At 41.5% G+C, this 23,152-nt stretch overlaps 1 protein-coding gene and 1 long non-coding RNA gene across 2 annotated transcripts in view; one reads left to right on the forward strand and one right to left on the reverse strand.

Annotated features, from left to right (window-relative positions):
- Positions 1-22,804, forward strand: part of LOC116923774 (centaurin-gamma-1A) — a 29,581-nt gene extending 6,777 nt beyond the window's left edge. Inside the window, 13 exon segments of the mRNA XM_045173714.1 lie at positions 14,001-14,233; positions 16,778-16,919; positions 17,940-18,074; positions 18,230-18,423; positions 19,174-19,397; positions 19,537-19,930; positions 20,082-20,265; positions 20,368-20,610; positions 20,688-20,719; positions 20,721-20,934; positions 21,008-21,125; positions 21,207-21,561; positions 21,657-22,804. Of these exon segments, the coding sequence (XP_045029649.1) occupies positions 14,001-14,233; positions 16,778-16,919; positions 17,940-18,074; positions 18,230-18,423; positions 19,174-19,397; positions 19,537-19,930; positions 20,082-20,265; positions 20,368-20,610; positions 20,688-20,719; positions 20,721-20,934; positions 21,008-21,125; positions 21,207-21,561; positions 21,657-21,872 (2,684 nt within the window). The 3' untranslated portion in view covers positions 21,873-22,804.
- On the reverse strand, positions 10,273-11,176 carry LOC123472331. The gene is made up of 2 exons (XR_006646750.1): positions 10,738-11,176; positions 10,273-10,662 (listed from the first exon to the last, which is right to left on the reverse strand). It is a non-coding gene; the product is annotated as an uncharacterized LOC123472331 (long non-coding RNA).
- Positions 22,805-23,152: the final 348 nt, after the last annotated feature.

The raw sequence follows: 23,152 nt of genomic DNA on the forward strand, positions 1-23,152 counted from the left end.
CTCATAGGCCCACCTATGGCGGAAGAAGGGGAAGTCTTTCTCTTCTTCCTACCCTTCTTATGTACTGCAACCAACTATTACAGTTCAAGGGGGGGAGGAAGGTAGGCCCAAGGTTTTTGCCACCTATTGTCATGTCATCGACCAAAGGGGTGAGAGACAATTTCGCCTCTTCTCTTGTGTTTCATTCATGGGACTTGGCCTACCTTATTTGTTGTACATAACTCTTCTTCATTTCTCTCTCTTTGTGCGTGTGTGTGCTGCTCCTATCATCGACAGGGGGATTTGTACCCTTCTATTTAGAGCTGGAAGGTATAGGCAGTTAAGAAAAAGAAAATGGAGGGAGAAAAAAAAAGGGGAAATTCTTTTATTTTTTAAATATTCCTTGCGATGTTCAAAGGCCGTTCTGGTTCAATCGACCTTTACTTATCAGAGCAAACAAGCGATTGGAACACACGACCGTACGTGCTATTGTTCACCCCTTTCCATCGCAATTGGCCATTGTAGTTTTGTTGTCTGTGTACTTTTTTTTTCTTTTTCTTTCTATCACAGGGGCGACGTAACCGCTCTTTTTTCTTCTCACCCAATCTATTCGTATCATATCTTTATGGTACAAGATTTATATTTTTTTTCTTTCTTTTTCTTTCGATCTGTTGTTTCCTTCATTCCAAATTTTCCCCTGTCGATGAAAGAATTCAGTTTTTTTTTTGTTGGATCGATGGATGTTAAGAAAGAAGATACAAAAAAAAAAAAGGTTCCTCATTTAAAAATCTATTGTGATTGGCTTTATTCTTTTATTGGAATTTTTTTTTGTTTTGTTTGTTTCCATCCGATGGCGGATTTGCATGGCGAAAATGTATTTTCCTGATTGTCGTCTAGAGAATCTTCTATTTTGCGCTCTGATTGTCCAACCGAGCGGAATAAGAACTGCTTTCGGCGATGAAAAGAGATTCGTGAATTTTGAACATTTTTCTATCTTCGAATCGATTGGAGTTAAACGTCTTTGTTATGCAGCTGTCAGCCAATCAAAAAAAAAAAAAAAATCTTTGCATTGGGTATCTTTCTCTTTTTTCCCAGGACTGCGAATAAAAATGCCTTCGATCCGTTTTTTCCTTTTGAAATTATTGAAAAAAAAATCATAATAAAATCCTCTTTTCAGGTTTTTAGGAGGGGGATAGAAATTCAGTCAGTTTTCCCCTTTATTATTGAAGGTACTAGTGAGAGATTATTACTGGTACCCCACACTACTAGTGTCTATATGTAAGTAACCCTCTCAATAAATGGGGATAAGATAAATGAATAATTCTCTTCGAGTGGGGTAAAGGATATGCATACAGAGTTAGATGAGAGCTTGTACTACATGTCCAACCCAAAATGTTATAATTCAAGAGTCATTTGCGCAAAGGTGATCCACTTCATTTTTCCCATTCAAAGAAATGGTCGAAAAAAAAAGACAATTTTTTATTTTTTCACGAGAATTGAATACTGGGCCGGCTGCTCTGTCCGTCCGTTATCCTATTTAAACAAAAAAAATGGCTTTTCATACCCCCTCCATCCGTTCCTTGTTAAAAATCCGCTGATATATCCGCAGCCGTTGATGAATAAGAGAAGCCTCTTCACTTTTCACTGTGTCTGTGTCTCTTTAAAACCCCCCCTTCCCCCGAAAAATACAAAGTTTTATGGCATGTGCAGATTTTCAGCTGGAAAAAGAAGAAACCCTCGTTTGGTAGAAGGTAGGGGGTGGATGTTTTGATAGAAAACGAGCGAAAGATAACCCGAGCCGCGGAGTTTGCGCGCGTGTCGCCGTTTTGTGAGCCGCAAAGACGCTCGCGTGTCACACACAAGACATCTGCCTATTCTTTTCTTTAAAACTTTTCTTTTTTTTTTTCGATTTTTCATCGCTTCCCCCCAGTGAGTGACAACCTCCTTCGCAATTGCCGAAACGCACAAAGCTTTTTTTTTCATTTTTATTTTTATCTTCTCCGCAGGCTGGCAGGGTTATAGGATATGGAAAACGTATGCGCGCACACGTAGTGGATATGGCCATTCGGAAATTTGAACCTTGTGCCTATACGCGCGTGTCCTCGATTCAAATTTTTTTTTTTGAAATTCAAATCAAATGTTTGAGGTTCTTTCCTTCTTTATCGGTTTTTACTACGTTACGCTGGGGGGTTAGGATGAAAGAGAAACGGCAAGAAAGTTTAAAGGTATACACACGAGAAGAAGAAGAAGAGCCGAGTGTTTTGGGTGTGGGGGGTTTGTAGAATAGGACGACTAGGAGGGGGGGTTTCCTGGCCACGCTTCTTCGACCTTTCTGAAGAGAGTTCCCGAACAACTGTTCATTAAAGTGAAGCGAAAAAGGCAAATATTTCAAGTCTTATCTCACCTCTATGTGTGTACACATACGGAGGGCCTTTCATCCAGTCCGAAAAAAAAGGGATTCCACCGAATATTACGATTAAGGCCCTTTCCCAGAAAAATGTTAGTCCGTAGTGCACACATTTTAAATGTTTACAAACGCGATAGAAAAAAAGAAAAAGGAAGGGAAGCTTCTTGGGAATTTTTCTTCTTTTATTTATTTGCATTAAAAGTACGTTGAGGAATGGCCGTGCTCGCGTTTCTATCTGGACTCACGTCCGTGAGAGAAGCGTCTCTTTTTTTTTATTAAACAAAAATAAATCAAACACGAGAGGACCGTACGACAATGGCCGGTCTCTTCTCACCAGCCGCAGCAGAAAGTAAAATCAGAAAAATCTTTTTTTTGTTGTTGTTGTTGTTGTTGTGTGTCCCCCTTCTTCTCAATAAAAAAAAATAAAAATAGGCGCCGCTACTGCGGTCGATCGCCGTCGTTTGTTGTGTTTGGTCCAATGGGGAGAAAGAAAAGAAAAAAAAAACAAAAATTGGGGACAAAAATACGACATTTCTTATCAAACACAGAGACACACACACACACCGTACAAGAAGTGACACAAGTTTGTCGAGGACACACACAGTTTGAAATCTGCGTTCCACGGGCTATTTTCTTGTTCAATAGGCAAAATGGGTAGGGGCTGCTCCTGGGTGTAACTCGCGGTTGTATACAGTTTACACCGTCGGGTTCGTTAGACTTTCGTTCCACTCCACTTTTGTGTCCAGGTGTTAACGTATCCAGAGCTGAGGACAGTTATACAGGGTACTTCTCCTCCTCCTCCGCCCAAACAGGAGTGTGTGTTCCATATCTACAGTGTGTGTGTGTGTGTGTGTGTTGTTTGGCTGGAACATGTCCAACCTTTTTTTTTTTGGGGGATGGGGGGACGATCTTTTCATTCTTGCCAGAAAGCTGGAAAGAAAAAAAAAGAAAAATTATAAATATTTTATAGATAAAAACTAGACCTTTCCTCCTCAATGCACTTTGGGTGGATTGCCCTTCGTTCTCCTTTGGCAAAGGGGGGGGGGAGGGTTAAAGGTACATAAAGCGTCGTCTGGATGTAGAGAAAACCCCCGTGTTACAATTCCGAACGCTTCTTTTTTTTTTTCTTTCCATGGAACATTTGCGACGACAAGGGTAAAAATATATGTGTTATATAAGAAAAAGGGGGGAAACCTTTTTTTTTTATATATATTTTTATCTCAAAAATATGGGAAATTTCCTGTTCTTGTTCTCAAGAGTTTTGTGACATTTGCGCACTTTTTCCCAACAGCTTTTCTCTCTTTTCTTTTCTTTCTCGATTCTACTTTCTTTCCTTATCCTCTTCTCCCCCCCTCCAATATGAAGAGAACAAGGCGGCAAAACGCCCTAGAAAGGAAAAGAAAAAAAAGAAAAGAGATCGAACTTTTTAGCTGGGCTCGTTCCGATTTTTAGCGGCCCTTTGGTGCGCACATTATTATTATGATGACGATATTTATGAACTGTCAGTGAAGCCTTGTTCACATTTTCATAGCGCAATATCACATATAGGGACGTGTAGAAGAGAGAGAGAGAGAGCCTTCGTGTTCCACACACGCGAGAGATACAAACCTTGACGTTCCCAATTTGTATGAAACTGTACATTTTTCCACGTAAATCTATAGAAAGAGAACGTTTTTTTATGGTCGATCCTCCCTTTCGGAATTGATTTTGATGTTGTTGTTCTCATTTTCTTTGAATACAAATCCAAAAAAAAAAACTTAACTGGTCGAAGAGAATGGGCAAAGGTTAAGCTGTGATGACAATCAAACGATAAGAAGAAAATCGTAAAAAAAAATGTTGATGAAGAAGCATCAATTCGGACAGCTTTATAATCGGAAACTACGCCCGATTTTGTTCGATATCGGGGGTACGTGATTGTGAGATGATTATCTCGTTTACTTTGAGCGCGGGGGGAGGAGATTTCAAACGAGCTGCTGGAATTGGCTATCGATTTTTGATCCGATTGAATAAGGAAAAAATTGATTGAAATGTGTCGCAAAAGTTGGCCATCCCTCCCCTTTAAATTGGACACGATAAAAAGGAAAAAAAAAATAGGCGGATTAATTTTTTTAAAAGAGCCAAAAGCAGCTGGATCACCATTTTGTTTTTGGAACTAATAATTTTCTTTTCAATTTTCCAAATAACGTCATTTTTTTTGTTATTGTTGTTGTGTTCGGTGACGAGATACGTCATCGTATAGAGCAATCCTCCCACTACTCCCGCCCCCCAATTTTTTTTTATCCTCCCTCGCACAGCCGACAACCCGTTCCGAAAACGGGTTGGGTTGTTCGATCTATTATCTCGTAGATTGGACTTGACATGTATTTTATTTTATTTTTTTGTATTTTCGTGGGGTTTAGATCCTATTGTATTATGATTTTCTTTGCCTTGTTATCCTCGTTTGGCTTTGGTTTATAACTCGTACAGATTGAGATCTATACGGGCGTCCATTGCAACTTCCTCCCCCCCTCTACTATCTATTTCCAGGCGTCCAATTTTTATTTCCTTCCCGTTATGAGAACCCCCCGCTTCTCAATTTTATTTTTTTTTTTTTCAAATGTGTGAGCGGTCGAAAAGAGATGTTAATCACACACGCCTTCTATACCGTGTGATATAATCTAAACTCGATTGGACGCATTGTTCACCTCTTTTTCGCCCTCCACCTACCCCGGGAATCGTTTCCCACCCTTTTCAATGTCCCGCACTAACTGACGTTGTATACTAACCAGTAGTGAATTTTTATTTGACTCCATCCGAATAAGGATCGCATCTCTTTTCGAGTGTGTAAACACACATGAAAATGGTGACTTTGATTCTCACTCCCTCGCATCGTGATCGATCCCCTCCCCCATAACGTATGGGTAGGGGGGGAGTTTACACGTTCCTCTTTATTTTTGGTGAATAAATTGTGAAGCGTTCAACCGAAAGAGCAGCACATTACAGCATCATTTTTTTTTCTAATTTGGAAACCGGTGACTGTAAAAAAAAAAAATCCGACAATTGGCTTATTATAATTTGGTTTTTTTTACGAGTTTGACCACGTCATCCGTCCATTTCAAATCGGTCGATCAGTCACCTGATTTATCGTCAGTCACGTTCTAGCGCATTCCTAACGCCAAGGCTAACACGTACACTTTAGTCGAATATTGTAATGTGTGTGTGTGTGTGGCCAATCTGCGCAGCATCTGCGTATACTTTTAAATAGGGACGGCATTCGTTTTCGTGCATCTGTAGGTCTTCTTGATTTTCTGTCCTGTCACGAGCCTCGCATACACATCAACGTCGTATCGCCCAGCATTATCTTCTTTATTGCCCTTTTTTTTTCCCTGTCTGATGTCTCTTCTTTCATTTTTTTAACGACCGATTGCCCTGTCTGATCTCCTATTTATTTCATGTCGCGCGTGTACAGATAGAGATAGATGACAACGCATTGGTTTCAGGTTCCTCCCCCGAAAACTTCTCTTATTGTCCTGTGATTGCGGATTTATTGATATCCAACATAATATACATCTATCTGTTATTGCTATTCTTCTGTTTATCATTGCACTGTTTTTTTTTTTTTTTTTGTTTCTCTGTTTGTTTTGGTCGTTTGTGTGTGTGTGTGGGGGATGGTGGATTAGGGGGGACGTCGGGATTGTCTGTTGACATTACGCAACGTTACCAGTACAGATAGAAACAGTAGTCGTAATAAATGGGATGCTATCGTGATCATCCCGCAGCAGTTGGTGAATCCTATACTAATCATTCTTTTCTTTTATTTCAACTGGTATAAACATGTCCTAAAAAAAAAAAGATGGGAGATGTTATGAAGGGGGGGGTCTGGGTTTTTCGGGGTTAGACTACAGAAACATGACGTTTCGGTTTGTTTGTTCGAACGATTCGTTACGTGCGTACCACGTCTGGCAGTTAAAAGATAGCGAGAGAGAGAGAGAAAAAAATAATACATATATAGAATTCCCATGTTTTTTTGTTTTGTTTGTTGGGACGATATCATGACGACTGCTACTTGTATATAGCCACTAGTTCTACCCAACTATATAACTATAAAACTACCTCATCTTTTTTTTTTTCTCCTTTTTTTTTTCATCATCTACATTTCTGGAGTATATATATACATATTGTATGTATAATATCTGTACATTTTATTTTTTTTTTTTTCTACTTCTCTATTTCTTTTTCTCTGTGTGTTTTTTTTGGGGGGGAGATTGCAAGGGAATAAGAGATTTGGTTGCATTGCCAGAGCGTCCCCCCCCTTCCTCAGAAAAGCGTCGTTGAGCGTCGGTTTTTCCCTCTTCGGGATCATGACTGTTTGCTTCTTTTTTTTCTTTTCTTTCTTATCATTCCATTGCTAGATATTTTTTTTTTTAACAATCCCCCTATATCCATTGCTATTCTTCTATATACTCTCATTTTTTTGGGGGGGGGGTTCCTGCTGCCTCTCTATTCACCATCGTCTCATTCCGCATTTCTTTTCCACTTCTTATTTTTGGGGTGTTGTTGTTACACTTTTCAGATATTTATATATTATTTTTTTCATGATTATTTTCATTCGAGTCCCTGCCACACTACAAGCACCGAAAACGGCCGTCTTTTTTTTTTTATTTTGATTCATTTTCAATTATTTCTTTCTTTCTTTTCTTTTTTTATCCCTACGTCATTCCCCTACCCATCGACAGCCGAAACATTTATAGAAATCCAATAGACTTGTGCACTTCACTCTTGTGCATTTCTCTGATTTTCATGTCCCCTCGCATCTCGCGATCCTCATGAGAAGAAGCAAAAAGAATCCATATGCGCATAAAAGCTTTGACTAGCCACAAAAAAAAAAATTTGAATCTTTCTCCATTAATCACCTTCATCTTCACCTTGTGTTGACGAAATCACGTGCGCCTACCGCATCTGGCGGTGTGTTTGTTAAGGTTTTTTTCCTGTTCTTTTTTTTTTTTTAAAGAAAGGTTGACAGAGGGGAGGCAAGATGATGACGCAATTGAAGGAGGAAGACGTTAAAGGCCAGGTGATGAAGCAAAGTAAACAGCAGAGAAAATGTTAAGGGAAGTTAGCAGTTAACGACTAGAAGGAATTCAGCGGAAAGAGAAGATGGGGGGGAGAACGCGCTCGTTGATTTCATTTTGATGAACCCAGTTGCGTGCGGTTTCGGAGGGTGGACAAAAAATAAAAACGGGAGCTTATTCTTACCCAATTTTTTTGTAGGGGAAAAAAAAATAGTAGATAGTGGGAAGGCTAGTTAGTTGAGCGGTTAAAAGCAGAAAGAAAAAAAAGATAACAAGGACGTTGAGTTACGACGATTCAACCCCAACGGACATTTAAAAATAAAAAAAGGGAATATATGAGGGAAACTGGGTGAAAAAGTGGTCCAGTATTCGATCTTTTCACACAGAAAAAAAGATTTTTTTTTTTGTGTGGAAAGAATAAAAGAGAAGAAAAAAACTCACGTGATTGCAGCCCTCAGAAAGAAAGAAAAAAAACAGATACGGTAGCAGTTTTCCTTATCTCTCTGGTAAACTTTTACATTCCGCATGATCAGACGTCCCTTTTTATTTTTTCCCTGTATCTTTTCATTCTATTGAGGTTATTTCTTTTTTTCTATGTGTCTGTGTATTCGTGATGGAACTAGGACTATTATTTTTTTTTTGAAACTCCCGTCACGGTTTGTTGGAGAATCTAAAGATTGCGCGCGCACAACAGAAAATGGAAAGCAGCAAAGACTTGTAGGAGAACGAGCGATGCTGCATCGGTGAGATCGAAAGAAAAAGAAATGACGAAATAATAATCAATGAAAAAACGATTTCGTTTTTGAATGACTCGAGTTGTCGCAGCCTCCAGCAGTGACACACGGAACACAAACACGAACCCCACGACGTTTGGAACAGTTGTCCCTATTTTGGGGGGGCTGTTTCTCTTGCGCTCCATGTCGTCTCCATCGTGTTGTCATACACTCACGTCAAACACACACACACACACACGCGGATACAAAAGACATTTCGAAATCGACATTTTTTTTTTATTTTGAATTCCAACTATTTTTCGAAACAACAACGGGCGTGATTTCTTCTTTCTTTCTCTCTCCACGATTTTGGATGACAACAATTGACGAAAGGCAGTCAATTGGTTAGGACTAGTTTGATCGGACATCCAGTCAGCCGAGACGTTTTGCTACAGTTACGTGGATATTATAATAATACAAGGAATGAAATGATTTCTTTTGTGTGTGTGTGTGATTGACAAGTTCATCAGAAAACTGGTCGAATTCGTCCGCATCGCGTGGGAAATGGCATACAAAAGCCATTGGCGTTGTTCGTTTTTAGAAATCAAGTTTTGAGTTGTTGTCAAGTGTCGGCCTTTTTTCTCTATGCTCACACCCATCGGAAATAAAAAAAAAATAAAAGGAAGCCATAAACATTTTTTTTTTTGGGCTGTCCGAAAACAATTTTCACTATGTCACCACACACACACACACACACATCAAAAGCTTCTTATTCTCCCTCCCCATGATCGCATTTTTAACGAGGTCATAAAATAAAATGAAAAGTCGCGCGAAAAGTATTTTTTTTTAACGCCCATCATTTTTCCTCCGCTCCGGAAGGTGAAAAGGTTCCGGCTCATTGTTCAATCTGAAGACATAAAACTAATGGAATTGTAAGAATTGAGTTGTCGACGAACAGCCGTGCCGAAAAATCTCCTCGCAACTTGAATTCTTTTTCTTTTCTTTTCTTTTTTTATTTTATTTTTACGACAATTTTATTTCTTACGTCATTAAAAAGTACGCAGATGAAATTCGATTTTGGCGCGCACGCCACTCTGCGCTATTTTTGAATGGCCCTTTTTTTATTCCCCCCTAATCTATTCGCTTCGGAAACGGTTAGTGGGAGATGATCTAGAGCCACTCGTTTTCTTACAACCGTAATATTATTATTATTATTATCTTTTTTGGACAATTCAAGGGTTGGGTGTAGAGGGTGGAGTTGTTAGGTAATTTGAATCTGAAGCGCGCGCGCTCTTGCGCGCCCCGCTGAGGTGAAAGAAGAAATAGAACTCGGCTTTTTGAAATTCGACGACGGCGCCCATCTTGTACAACACACGTGCCTCTTTTTTTTTTAAATATTCCTCTCTTTCTCTGTGTGCCGAAAATTGTCTTCCAAGGTGCAGAGGGGATTGATTGAAAAAAAAGAGCACAATCTACAATTCTTGTCGTTCAGCCCGAGTCGTAGGGGGGAGGGAGAAATGTTTTATTTATACGTTTGATAAAGAAGAGTTGGATAGAGTGGCTACGAGGGGGAGAGAGAATTTAGCAGCTCTATCTCTTCGATTTCTAGAGCGGATCGTATGAAAAATAGAATTTCTGCGTTTCTCGAAGCTCTTTGTCGAAGCCGACACGATCCCCCCTCTCCTTCCTTTTAAGAACATCGGTAAGGAAAAAAAGGGGGGGCTGCTGGTGGTGGCCAGGTTGAGCTGGTATATCTTGCGGTAGTGCTCTTGTATGTATGTGGAATATATCAATGCAAGAGTACCTTGAAATCGGATCAATTCCGATTTTTCAATGGCGCGTTCGCGTTCCCCGAAGCTTCGACTTTCAATTGATATGCACGGCCGTAGCAACAAAAGCAAAAAAAAGCGCCTGGCTCTATCTGCTTTTGATCCAATCGTCTTGACGGGATTTCCTTTTTTTTGTTGTAATGTTCAACGGGCCTTGTTTTTCTTTTTTTTTAAGGTAACTAACCCCCGCGCGTTATAAGAATATACACAACGTCTTTTCTTTTATTTGACGAATATCAAATGTGTCCCCATTTTCGGGCTGTTGCGAGAAGATCAAATAAGAAAAAAAAAAATAGAGGCGTCGCGCAAAAACTTATTTTTGTTGTTGTTTGTTTGTTATTGTATTAATAGGAAAAATTCAAAGGTTTTTTGGGGGCGATAAGGAATATGATGGATGAAGAAAAAGAATTCATTGTGTGTACACGGTCCGTGCCCGTTTATTCTTGGGCTATTTTCTTGCGGCGCTCCGGTGCGGACGTCCCACCAGGAAAAGTCGTGATATTTTTAGTTTTCCCAAAGTCAGCAAAAGAAAAAGTTGGATTTTTCTTAGCTACCCGACGTTATTGTTTGTTTGTTTGTAAAGGCCAGCTCAGCTTTTAGGAAAAGAAAAAAAAAATGGGAACCTCCCACTTTTCTTCGGCCGTACGAGTTCCGTCATCGTCGTCATATTCTATTTTCTCCATCTGTTGTCAATGAAATGAAAAACAAGAATAGCAAAAAGATTGCGGGGTGCCTTTCGACCACGGGCCAGTTTTTACCTTTTTTTTTTTTTTCCCTTCCTTTCTCAATTCTGTCCATCAGAAAAACCTTTGATGCACACACACTCGCATAGAAAAGGAGGGACACCTTTTCAACAGATGAAAGAAGGTAAAAATCACACACACACACACGCGTACAATGGCGACGAGAAATAGCCCGGCGTGCGTCCGATGCCCCCGATGGTCACCGTCGTGTTCCATCGTATAACGCGCACACACGGCCGACTCGTCCCTTACATTTTTGATTCGCCTTATTTTCCCCATAGAAAAATAGAGTGGAAAAAGAGGTTTTATTATTATTTTTTTTTTCTATTTCTTCTTCTTCTTTTTGTTGTTGTTGTACACACACACACACGGCGCACGTAAGAATATACAACAGACAAAAACGACTGGAGAAGGAAGAAGTCGTACGCACAATACGTTCTCCGATTTCCTTTAGCCGCAAGGAGAATAAGAGAAGTGAGGAGAATGAAAGAAAGAAGTCCCTTTTTATTTAGTAGTAGGCCTTTCGTCTTCCCTTTTAAATTTTATTTCTCTCTCTCTCTCTCTCTCGTCTTCCCCTATACGCGCACGGCGCCCTACACCGGCGTCGTTCGCCGGGTGGGCAAGGAGGGGGCCCCGAATGGGGGGTGGTGATGTGTGTGTGTGTGTGCGCGCTATACATCCGTCCCTGACTCACCTCGTTGAGGCTCAGTCGCTCACCGGCCGTCGTTCCGGCATCAACCGTCTCTCAGTTTCCGCCCTTTTAACACACAGCTGTTTGAGATAATACATTTTTTTTTGCGTGTTGTTCGTGCCGGCCCCTGGTGTGTGTGTCTTGTGTTTCGTATTCAACAATCTGGCCGTTGTGTTAAAAAAAAGATTTTTAAAAACGTGAATCGATTGGTATTGGAAACCCTCGTACCATCGGGAGTCCCTTTTGTTTGTTCTCTCTTGCCTTTATTAATCAGAGTGAATTGGAGCGCACGCCAATAAGCGGAGCGAGTTCACGAAGAAAAAAAAAATCAAAGAATATTTCTTGATTGATTTGAAAACAATTGACAAATGAAGACGACGTGCCGTGCCGCTCTGCTGGAGCAAGACAAATTGAGCGGCCCCACCGTTGGTCGGCTTGGCCGTCGTTGCGGCAGCTATTGGATCTAATTCATAACAATCATTTGGCCAGCCAAGGGGAGGAGAAAAGGAAAAATAATAAAAGAAAAATATATTTCCTTCCTTTTCTCATTAAGAGTTCATTATTGTTATTGGTTTGGGACTTTGCCTTCCGATTCTTCCCTTTTTATTTGATTTCTTCTTCGATTTCGATTCTGTTCATTGTGTTACGATCGCCACGACGGGTGGGCCTTCCGAATTTCGATTCACACGCGTGACTGAACCTTTTTTTTATTATTATTCCGATCGAAGGCAGCGATACGACGTTCATTGGAAAGGAAAAAAAAACTCTGTGTGTGTGTGTGTTGTGTGTGTGTGTGTGTGCATACGAAAAAGGAAAACGAACGAACGAACGGAAAACTCAATCGACAGGAAATCATTCGCCAATGCCAACATAAAAACTGCTGCTCATTAAAAAAAAAAAAAAGACTTTTGTTCAAATTGCGTGGCGTCGTGCGGAGATTTTAACCCCCCCTCCCGTGAAAAAAAAAGAAAAACAATTGAACTGAAAATCGTTTTTCCCCCCCGCGAAATTTCAATTGTTCGATAATGAAGAACCACAGCGGTGGCCTGCTGGGCGATAAAATGCCCTTCTACCAGAAAGTGCTGAACATGACGCTGGGCATCACTAGCGGACAGAGTTCGGCGTCTACGCGCAAAGCCGAGGAATCGTTGGCTCCTTCGCCGTTCAGGCGGGGCTACACGCGAGCGGCGGCCACGCGGCCGGGTATGGCCGTCACGCCGATTCACGTCGTGACGACGACGCCGGGCCATCCGGCCCACATGGCGACAGGAGGCGGGACGACGACTTCGGTGACGTCGCCAGTCAGCACGCCGACCAAACACGGGTCCTCAACGGCCGCCAGCATTTTCCGCTCGTTCCGCAGACGCTCGTTGCGCCGCTCTTTCCGGCGCACCAAATCTTTCCTGGTCAAAACTCCTACACCCACTACACCTACACCGACCATCACGAGTATTCCTAGCGCCGCAGGTATTTTATAGTTGTCTCCGCCCGTCTGACAGGAAGCCTCTGCTTTGGGTCTTCCGCAAAAATGCACTTCAGTTCTCCCCCATCCACAATCAGAAATGTCCACTCGATTCCGTTTCAAACGCGTTAACTGATTTGCGTTTTAACGAGGATGAGCTCCCCATTACGTCACGTGTTCTGAACACTTCCCAACGTCATTACAAAACGATGGTTGTTTGTCCAAATGGGACAACCGGTTTTCTTTTGTTTGTTTCATTTTATTTATTTATTTTTTTATTTATTGTGGGTTATTTTGATTGACGCGCGTTAAGAGCTCCACTACTGTCCTGTTTTTTTGTGGAACTTTTCAAGTTGGAAGGAGCCAGGTGGATGTGTTACCTCACATGCGGGGGAAACTCTTGTTTGAACAGCACCAAAAGAAAAGAAAAAAAAAGGAAAGAATTATCAAATAATAATCGTGATGAACGTAAAGAGAAGAAGAACAAATGGCTACGCCCCTCCTTTTTACTGTCTTTGCCGGATGCAGGCGGATGAAAGTGACGAATAGGGGATAATTCTTATTTTTAAAAAAAAAAAAAACTTGTTTGGAAATCCATCAAGTTGTTTCTTTTTTGTCTCCTTTTTTTTTCCTTCTATTTCTAAGAGGGTCGGGGGGGGTTGTTATTGATGTGTGGAGTGTGCTACTGTAGCGCTTACCGAACTAACCGGATCCATCTTGTTCCATTCGATATTAAAAAAAAAAAAAAATAAAATAAAATAATGTTATTTTTATTGCATCGATCGATCAGTGAAAGTCTGTGTCGAAATTGCGTTTCGTTTATCTGTTGGTACATTAAAATGGATTTTTTTTTTTTGCGTGGGGGGGGAACGTGCCCGCTCCTCCTACTACTCCGCCTCCACCTACCCTTCTCCTTTAAAAAAGCTTCTTGCGCTCTTTTGAAATTGACAAAAGACTGTTTTTCTCAATACGTTTTGTGCCCCTTGTTATATTCTTGTCCATCAACGTTCTGTACAGAGTGGCAGACAACTTTATTTCGAGACGTCAATTGAAAATGTCTGTAACGGTCGAATGAACGTTTTAATCAATTTTGTTTCCCCTCCCCCTTTTTTTTTGAAATTTTAGATTCGTTCGTGAATAGTCAAGAATGGACGCTATCGAGAGCGGTGCCCGACTTGCGTTTGGGTATCGTCGGTTCGCTGGCGTCGGGCAAATCGGCACTGGTCCATCGTTACCTCACCGGCTCCTACATGCAGGAGGAGTCACCCGAAGGCGGTCGATTCAAAAAGGAGATCTCTATCGACAGCCAGTCTTACCTTCTCCTCATCCGCGATGAAGGCGGCTCACCCGAACATCAAGTAAGTTCATTAAAAAAATTAATATCTAAATGACAATCACGCGTGTCGAATTTGCGTAATTTTTTTTTTTTTACATCCTTTATGAAAATTCTATTTTCAAAAGATTCATTTTCTTTTTAAATGAAATTGGAAATGCGATGAAAATCAATCTTTTCACGCCTGCTGTCCGGCTCCTTTCAATATTTACGAGTTTATTTATTTTAGACCACAAAAAATGTTTAAAAAAAATGTGGGGAAGAGTTGATTAAATCAATTTCATTTTTCAATCGTTTCAATGGCCGTGTTGAAATGCGTTTGGATAATAGCGAAGCAAGCCGTAACTTTTTTTTTTCAATGAAAGAACAACAACACAGCAGCTACTAGATTGCGTCATAAAGGGTGCGATTGGAAAGAAGGGGGAGGTCTAACTTGTAACATTTTTTTTTAAATTTTTTATTAAGGCCTTGATCATGAAAAAAAAAATACATTTCCTTCTAGTGATAAAGGGGGGGAGTGGTGGTGGGGGCTAAATCAATTCTAAGCCCAGCATTTAAAGAGAGGTGGGCCGGCGCATAGCTCATAAAAAAATAAAATAAAGGGCAATGGCACGGCCGGAGCAACTCGTTCACTACGAAGGACGATGACGGCACGCAACCCGTACCGAATGGCTGCAACAGTCAATTTTTATGGGCACATTCAAAATAAGGAACACATCATTCAAGATATACAACACACACACACACAGAGAGAGAGAGAGGGGTGTGTGTGTGTGCAATATCGTTGGACGTAATGCAATGTCATTTTTTTTTTTTGTTCTATTCTTATTGCACTCTTTGATACACATTTTCACGTTGTTGCCACATTGAAGCACCATATATGAACTGAAATAAGGATGTAGTAGCGTCTGGTTGTTGCTGTTACGACGTAATGTCACTCCATCAGCTGCCGGTCATTAGCATCGCATTTCTTCTTCTTTTTTTTTTCCTTTTTTTGAATGATGTATTTGTCCACGTACATTTTCATTATACCTTCATTCATCCTATTTTCCATAGCCGTGGGTGTATAGCAGCAATTGTGGGAGACTATCTTATTTACGACTTTGATCCTCGGGTATTTATTTTTTTTTTTGCGGGTGTGTAGGGAGGGTGGAATGACTTGTTAAGTTGAAAAGACTTTGACTTTTAGTTTTTTTTTTTTTTACGTTTGTCCCCCTCTTCCGCATTATGCAAAAAAGTTCATTAACTTAATGATGTGTGGAAGTAGTAAAAAAAAAACACAAAAAATTCTTCACTTTGGGTGGTCTGCGCATCACTTTGATGATGTGACGCAACTTGAGAGAAGCACCCCCCCCCTGTTTTATTTGTACAGATGCTGGACAGAGATGCTTTTTTTTTTTTCTTCTGAATTGATGAGACAAACAACCGACCTAAACAAAAAATTGTCCTATTTTTTTTTTTTTTATCCCCGGGAATGAGGGTGAGGTTCGTGTACGAGTTTCTTTTCCTCCATCCAACCCACATGTCAATTGCGCTCAATCTACAATGATGTAATACTTATGCGGAGGTCGTGAGGAATCAAAAAAAATTGTAAAACAACATTTGCTGTGGCTGACTCGTTAGCATCGCTCGGGATGCTGGGCTGACATCTGCGCTTTATGAAAGCACAGTAGCAAAAAAAGAGGGTGGGTGGTGGTGTGTATATATTTATATATATATATATTTTTTTTTATGTGTTAAATCCCCTTAGCATCACTCCTTTATGTATGTTACATACGCATATGATGTGTGTGTGTGCGTGCGTGTGTTCGTACAATGTATGCAGATTTCAGTTGACTGAATGATCTGTTGGGACACGCGCAAGCTACCCCCCCGTCTATGCAAACGCAACAATAACAATTCAAAACCGGCACCGCGACTACTGACCGTTGCCAATTTAGCGGCATCGGGTTGGCATCATGAATATATTTTATTTGAAAAAAAATAATAATAAAATAAAGGCCTTTTGGTTATGGTACAGTAGTTGTGAGGCTGAGGGGGTGGAGGATCTGTATAGAATCTCTTAAAAAAAAAAAAAAGGGAAGAAGAGGAGAACACACACACACACACAAAAACTACCCTCGTCTTATATAATTCATTCATTGCAGTTTGTGTGATTAGGAGCGTGACACAGGGCCGTGCGCTCACAAGACCCGCTAGGCCTCCATTATGAGCTCATTTGAATTTGAGCCTATTGTCGAGAGTTACACACTAGAGCAAAGCGTGTATTGCCATTCAATGTGTTCTCTCTCGTGTTCCATTAAAAGAGGACAAAAAAAAATAAAAGAAAAAATGAAAAGGATTTTTTTTTTTTTTTTTCTTCCGGAAGGGGGTGGAGGGAGTTGCTTGACGGTTTGCATTCGGTACGCTCCTCGATTGTGGGAGGGGTTTGGTTTCTTCGGCAATATGTGTGTCATGATAGTTTTGTTATACTGTACAACAGGATACGTTTTCTTTTTTATTGTTGGATTTTTGCATTCACTTGAGTTTCATTTCTCAATTTGTGTGTGTGATTGTGTGTGTGTTATAGTTCACTGCCTGGGTGGATGCGGTCATCTTCGTCTTCAGCCTGGAAAGCGAAGCCAGTTTCAATGCCATCTACAACTATCACGACAAAATGGCGCAGTACCGCAACGCCGCCGAGATCCCGTTCATCCTCGTCGGCACTCAAGGTTCGTTTATTTATTTATTTATTGAAAAACCAAAAAATTGGATTCGATTGGGACTTTGGTTTGAAATTCAAAGAGAAACAAGTAGCGACAAAAACTTGAATTTCCTTTTATTATTATTTTTTAAATAGTTGAGTTGGGGGAGGGGATGAAAACCAGTCGACTCTGCCTTAATTCATGTCGTGTCGAATTGAGCGAATTAGAAACGCATCATTGGCTCCAGCTCGATCCGTTCGCTGCTTTGAAATTCAAAAAAAAAAAAAAAATGAAACTGAATTCTCCTTTTCAATTCGATACGTTGTATTAACGGTAGTGTAAACACGGCACGTGAATAATTAAATAAGGATTGATATACGGAAAAAGAGAGAGAGAGAGAGAGATAAGAGGAAGAGCTCGTAGGGGCGGGTGTGGTTGTATTTTATATGTGTCTCTCTGTTAAGCTTTGACATCCCCTCCCGCACATTTCTTTCTTTTCTCTTTCATTTCTCGTCTCTTTTTTTTTTTAAAGCATAGAGCAGTTAATGCTGACATGTTGACTCAATGCAAATGTGTTCTAAAGAACAAAAAAAAACAACACAAACGTTAGAGCTATTGAAACATTTTTCAGTCCCGTGCTGCCGGCAGCCGCGGCTCTTTGTTTATTTTTTTCCTTCTGTGCGCTCCCTCGTATATCCCGGGCACACGCCATGGGGCGGACGGACTTTTCTTTTTTTTTTTTTTTTAAGAGAAGAAATAGACGAACTCGGGAGAACGGGGGAGTTTTGCTCGCGTATTGGCTGTCGGTTAAGTTTGCGGGGGGTGGAATAAAAATTGAATTTATTTTTAAACTTAACTGTGTGTACTAACGCCATCCTTTCTATTTTGTTATTTGTATGCGCGTCGGTGGGAGGATGCGCACAGACAAGTTTAGAAATAAGATAACTTAAGGGTTCATTTTTTTATTTATCTTTCCCGCCTCTTTTGTTGTTGTTGTTGTTGTTTGATTTAAAAAAAAATTTGATAAATAAATAATAAATTCAACAGATGGAATTAACGAGGCGAATCCACGGGTGGTGGACGAAGCGAGAGCTCGCAATCTGGCGGCCGTCCTCAGACGTTGCTCCTACTACGAAACGTGCGCCACCTACGGGCTCAACATCGAGCGGGTCTTTCAAGATGGTAATCACCGTTTATTCATTTTTATTTTTATTACATATATTTTTTGAAAATTCTAATCAATTTTACAACATTTTCCTGAATCGTCCAAAAACGAAAGTTGTTATCGAATATGCAAATCAAGCGGCCTCTTGTTTCTTCTTTTCTATTTTGAATAGCTTGCCAGAAAATTGTGCAACAAAGGCTGAATCCACTTGGGGCGCCATCTGCTGGCGTCGTGAGTGCGGCAGCGGCTCAACGTCCGACGACGCCTAATCACTACTCCCTTGGCCGGCACTACAATCAACAACAACAACAGCACGCGACCGGCAGTACGACGTCCATCACGACCGGTGGCGGAGTCTCTGGACCCGCGACATCGCACGGCGGTTACCCCGGAGCGGCCAGCGGTTTCAGTTCCTCGTCGCTCGGTTCGGTCGTGGCCGGCTCGACGCTAGGCCCAGCTGGGGCCGGCTCCATCGGCACGGGTCACAGTAGCCTGGCCGGCTACAGCAACAACGTTGGCGGTTCGGCCCTCAGCGGCAGCGCGCTCAATCTGCCATTCGTTCGTCGGCCAATTCCGCTAGTCTCAACACCAACGGCGCCCTGGCCGCTCGAGGTAAGACAACAACCGAATAATAACCCGGAGGGCATTCAATCGTTGTTTTTTTTTTTTCCCCTTTTAGTTGAGGGTTCCTTCAACTTTGATTTTTGTTTTTTGGTTTTTGATCTTGTGATCCTTGAGGCGAGACAACGATATTTAAAACGTAACAATAATGATGGATGGCTTTCAAACGATTTGCCTTTAAGGGAGAAAGGGACGAGTCAAAAATTTGAAAAGAGTTCTATTTTGTTGTTGTTGTTGTTGGAATTTTGCCGGGATATGTTTCGGAGAAATTTTCGGATCGTTTACGTCAGTCGAAATGGCTGTTGTTTTGGATGTTTGAGAAACTAAAGGACGGCAGGAGATGGGGCAGATAAGAAAAAATGAAAGAAGGACGCGAAGAATGAAATCTAAAATTATCTTGTTTTTGTCTGCTCTCTTTTTTGTTGGGGTTCGACAGCTGCGATGCCTCCGCCTCCGCCGCACGGTACCTACGTCAATCACTATGCGAACACGAAGACCGGCGTGGCCGGCAGCGCCACGCCACGGCGGACGAACAGCAACCACAATATGACGGGCAACAACAGTGCGAGCAGCAGCGGCAACAGTAGCACCAGCAACAACAGCAACAACAACGCGGCCGCCAATAACACGCTCGTTTCCAGCGGTTCGACCTCCTCGTCCGTCGCAGTCGCACCTCCCGCCGAGAAGCATCTCAACGCTATGGGTCCTACGACGCAGAGGTAAAAAATAAAACAAAACAAAACAAAAACAAACTCATTTAGAGCTAATTGTTCCAGTCTGAAAACGATCATCTAAACGTCTTTATTTTATTTTTTTGTTGTTGTTGTTTCATTTTGTTTGCTCTTTGCCTGGCGACAGTTCACAATCCGGCAACGCCCTGGGATCGGCTGAAAGTCTGGCGCTGCTCCGCAGCACGCCACCGTCCACCATTGACACGCTGTCGGTGCCGGGCAAAGATAAGGACGGCAAAGATTTGCCGACGCCTAGTTCGACGCCCACGACATCGAGGAAATCGCGTCGGCGATCGAACTTGTTCACGCCTTCGTCATCCAAGAAGGAGGACAAAGACAAAAGCGAAAAGGACAAAGCCAAAAATAGCAATGGCGGAGGCGAGTTGGGCAGCGGTCGAGCCATTCCCATCAAACAAGGTTACCTGTACAAGAGATCGCACAATGCGCTCAACAAAGATTGGAAGAAGAAGTACGTCACCCTGGGCGACGATGGCAAGCTCACCTATCATTCGAGTCTACACGTGAGTGTTGATTGACTTTACTACTCCGATATTTGTTTGTTTTGTATTTTTCTGTTTTGGACGGGGCATCCTTTTCCCTGGAGTTGAAGTTGATCGTTTTGAATTGGATTGTTTTCATTTTGTTTTTTCATTTTTTTGTTACGTCTACTAGGATTACATGGATGACTCGCATGGCAAAGAGATCTCGTTGCAGTACGTGACGGTCAAAGTGCCTGGTCAGAAACCTCGTGGATCTCGTGGCACGCAACTGCAACAACAGCCGACCCCTGGAGTGGCACTGACACCTGGGCTGGTTCCAGGTGCCAACGGAGTCTTGAACGAACCCATCACGACCGGTATATAGTTTTTTTTTTTTTTTTTTCAATTGTTATTCCAGTGTGAACCCGTTTTAACGGTTTGATTTCTTTTGAAAAAATAAAAATAAAATAAAATTCCAGGATTTCCGGGCAATAAAGATAAGCGTACGGAAAAGAACACGGTCATGCTGACAGCGTACGAAGTGCTGAAAGACCCGGTTAGTCGCATGCTGATGGGTAGTGGAAATGGAGGAGATGATCCATCGTCACAGAACGCCATTAACGGCGGAATAGCCGACAATAGTGCGAAAACGGAAACGCCCAGTGTCAAGAAGAGACACAGGCGCATGAAGAGCTCGAGCAACAAAGCCAACGATCTCGATGGTAAAATTGAGCGTTCATTTCAATCAAATCGGCATCCATGCGTCAATTTTAAAACGAAAATTCCTTTTACCGTTTAGATTGCGATGGATACGAATTCCAGATTGTTTCTCTTGGACAATAAAATTTGGCATTTCGAGGCTGCCAGCGTCGAAGAGCGCGAAGAGTGGGTGACTGCCATTGAACATCAAATACTCAGCTCACTGCAGGGAAATGAAAGCAGCAAATCCAAATCGCGGATGAACAGTCTGGTCGATGCTGCCTCCATACAATCATTAAGATCGACAGTCATCGGCAACGCGAACTGCGCCGATTGCGACGCTCCTAGTACGTTACATGTTGTCCTCGCCATTATTGTCGATCGAAAACTGACATCGTTCTGTTTCTCCCCTTAAATTAGATCCCGACTGGGCTAGTTTGAATCTCGGAGTTTTGGTGTGCATCGAATGTTCGGGCATCCACCGCAATTTGGGCTCGCACATTTCCCGAGTTCGATCGCTCGATCTAGACGAGTGGCCGTAAGTTAAACGCACTTCCATTTCCATTGGCTTATTGAATCAATCAATTAACGAACATTTTTTTTTTCAATTTGATTTTAGACCTGGGCATATCGCCGTCATGCTCGGTTTGGGTAACACGCTCAGCAACAGTATATGGGAGGCAAGGATAAGAGGCGTTAAACCAGGACCGCAATCGAGCCGAGACGATAAGGAGCGTTGGATTCGTGCAAAGTATGAACACAAGGAATTTTTGGCTTTGCCTTCGTCTTCCGGCTCGCTCGGTCAACAGCTGATTGACGCAGTCTGCCGCTCCGATTTGAAAACGGTGGCCTTGCTGCTGGCCCGAGCCGGACCAGAGGACGTGAACTGTAGCGTGGCTGTCCGTGATCTGAGAACGCCCCTCCACTTGGCCGCCACCTTAGGCAATTTGGCTCTAGTCCAGCTTTTACTCTGGGTATGTTGTGAACATCTCCTGTTTTTTTCCCTATTTTTATTTTTTTTTAAGGCGGTTTTTGTTTTATAACGGAAGATTTTCTTTTTATCGCGCAGCACAACGCCAACGTTAAGGCACTTGACCAAGAAGGTCGGACATGTCTAACCTTTGCACGAGTCAGCAATTCGCCCGATGTGATTGAGCTGCTCATTGCCAATGGGTGCCCGGAAGGACCGTCTTCGATTTCCAGTTTCAGCACTCTCAACCGCCGCAAGACCATCAACCTCACGAGCACCACTAATCTGATGGGCAAAGCCGAACAGGGTCTTTAATGTTAAACGGCCCGTTCAACAACCAACAGCCAGTCACAGCACGTTGTTCAATTTGTCAACACAAACTCACACAGACACTATTGCATTTGTTTCTATAGAGCAAACAATCACGTATTTTGTTTTTTTTGTGTTTTTTTTTGTTGTCACTTTTTCTTTTTCTCCCCTTGCCACAAGTCCTTTTGGGTATTGGGTATTGGGAATCCGGAAATGAGTTGCAAACAAATGTACCAGTTTAATATTTGCGTTGTAGGAAAGACAATTCCGTCCGTCAGGCGTTTATGCCCGGATTTGTCTCTCAGTGAACAGTTTTTCATTCTTCTTCTTCTTCTTCTTTTATTTCATATTGCTCTCTTTATTTCCCCGTACTCACGTCAAAATTCATGCAGCACCTACATGCACGTCATTTTAAACACCACACTCTTGTCCCTTTTACTTATCCCCTCTCAGACGTGTTATTTTGAAGAGAAAAATGACAAAATTTTATGACATTCCGTCTCTTTTTCGGGTTATCCACGTTAAATTATATGCCCTGTAGGATAAAAGTGAAAAACTCCTTGCCTCGCTATCCTTTCTGAGAATGTTGTTTTCTTTTCTTTTTCGTTGACGAGCAACCAATTGTTTGTTTGTTTATTTCTCTTTTTCCTTTAGTTTGGAATCGGCTAAGTGTCTAGTTAGATTGTTGAGTGGTGTCTACCACTTGACGTGAAAAGGAATGGCACAAATTCAGTGAAGTGGCAATCTATTTATCTGATTGGTTTGGTATCGCCCTTGATAGAAAAAGATAACAAAAGTTTGGCGTTTAATCGCGTTTCTTATTTGTGGTGTGTGTACGTGTGTCTGTATGTATGAGTCTGGCCCTGTATGCATTACGAAAAGAAAAAAAAAGAAACAGGAGAAAGTTGAAGTTCAATAAAGGTGTCCTGTCATTGTTATTTCAGTGGGCAAGTGGAAAGTTAAGAATTTTTAAAAAATTGCAGTAATTATTTCTATCTTTTTTTTCCAACTAACCACAAGCAAATTTTGAGATTTTCTGATTTTGATTCTTAAAGTAATAATCATAACTACAACTACAAATCAACAAATGGAATCTTGCAGCAGTTGCATGTGATATTGTAAAATTTGCAACACCGATATGTTGAAAGAAAACATCGACGGAAGTTGAACAGACGACGCAAAAGTTTTCAAAGTTCAAACGAGTTTTCGTTTTCTAACAAAACAGACTGAGTGTGGTTTCAGATGAGTTTCAATGGCATGATTTAACATACAATGTATCATCATGA

The sequence above is a fragment of the Daphnia magna genome, linkage group LG5 (assembly GCF_020631705.1).
Source record: "Daphnia magna isolate NIES linkage group LG5, ASM2063170v1.1, whole genome shotgun sequence".
Classification (NCBI taxonomy): Eukaryota; Metazoa; Arthropoda; class Branchiopoda; order Diplostraca; family Daphniidae; genus Daphnia; species Daphnia magna.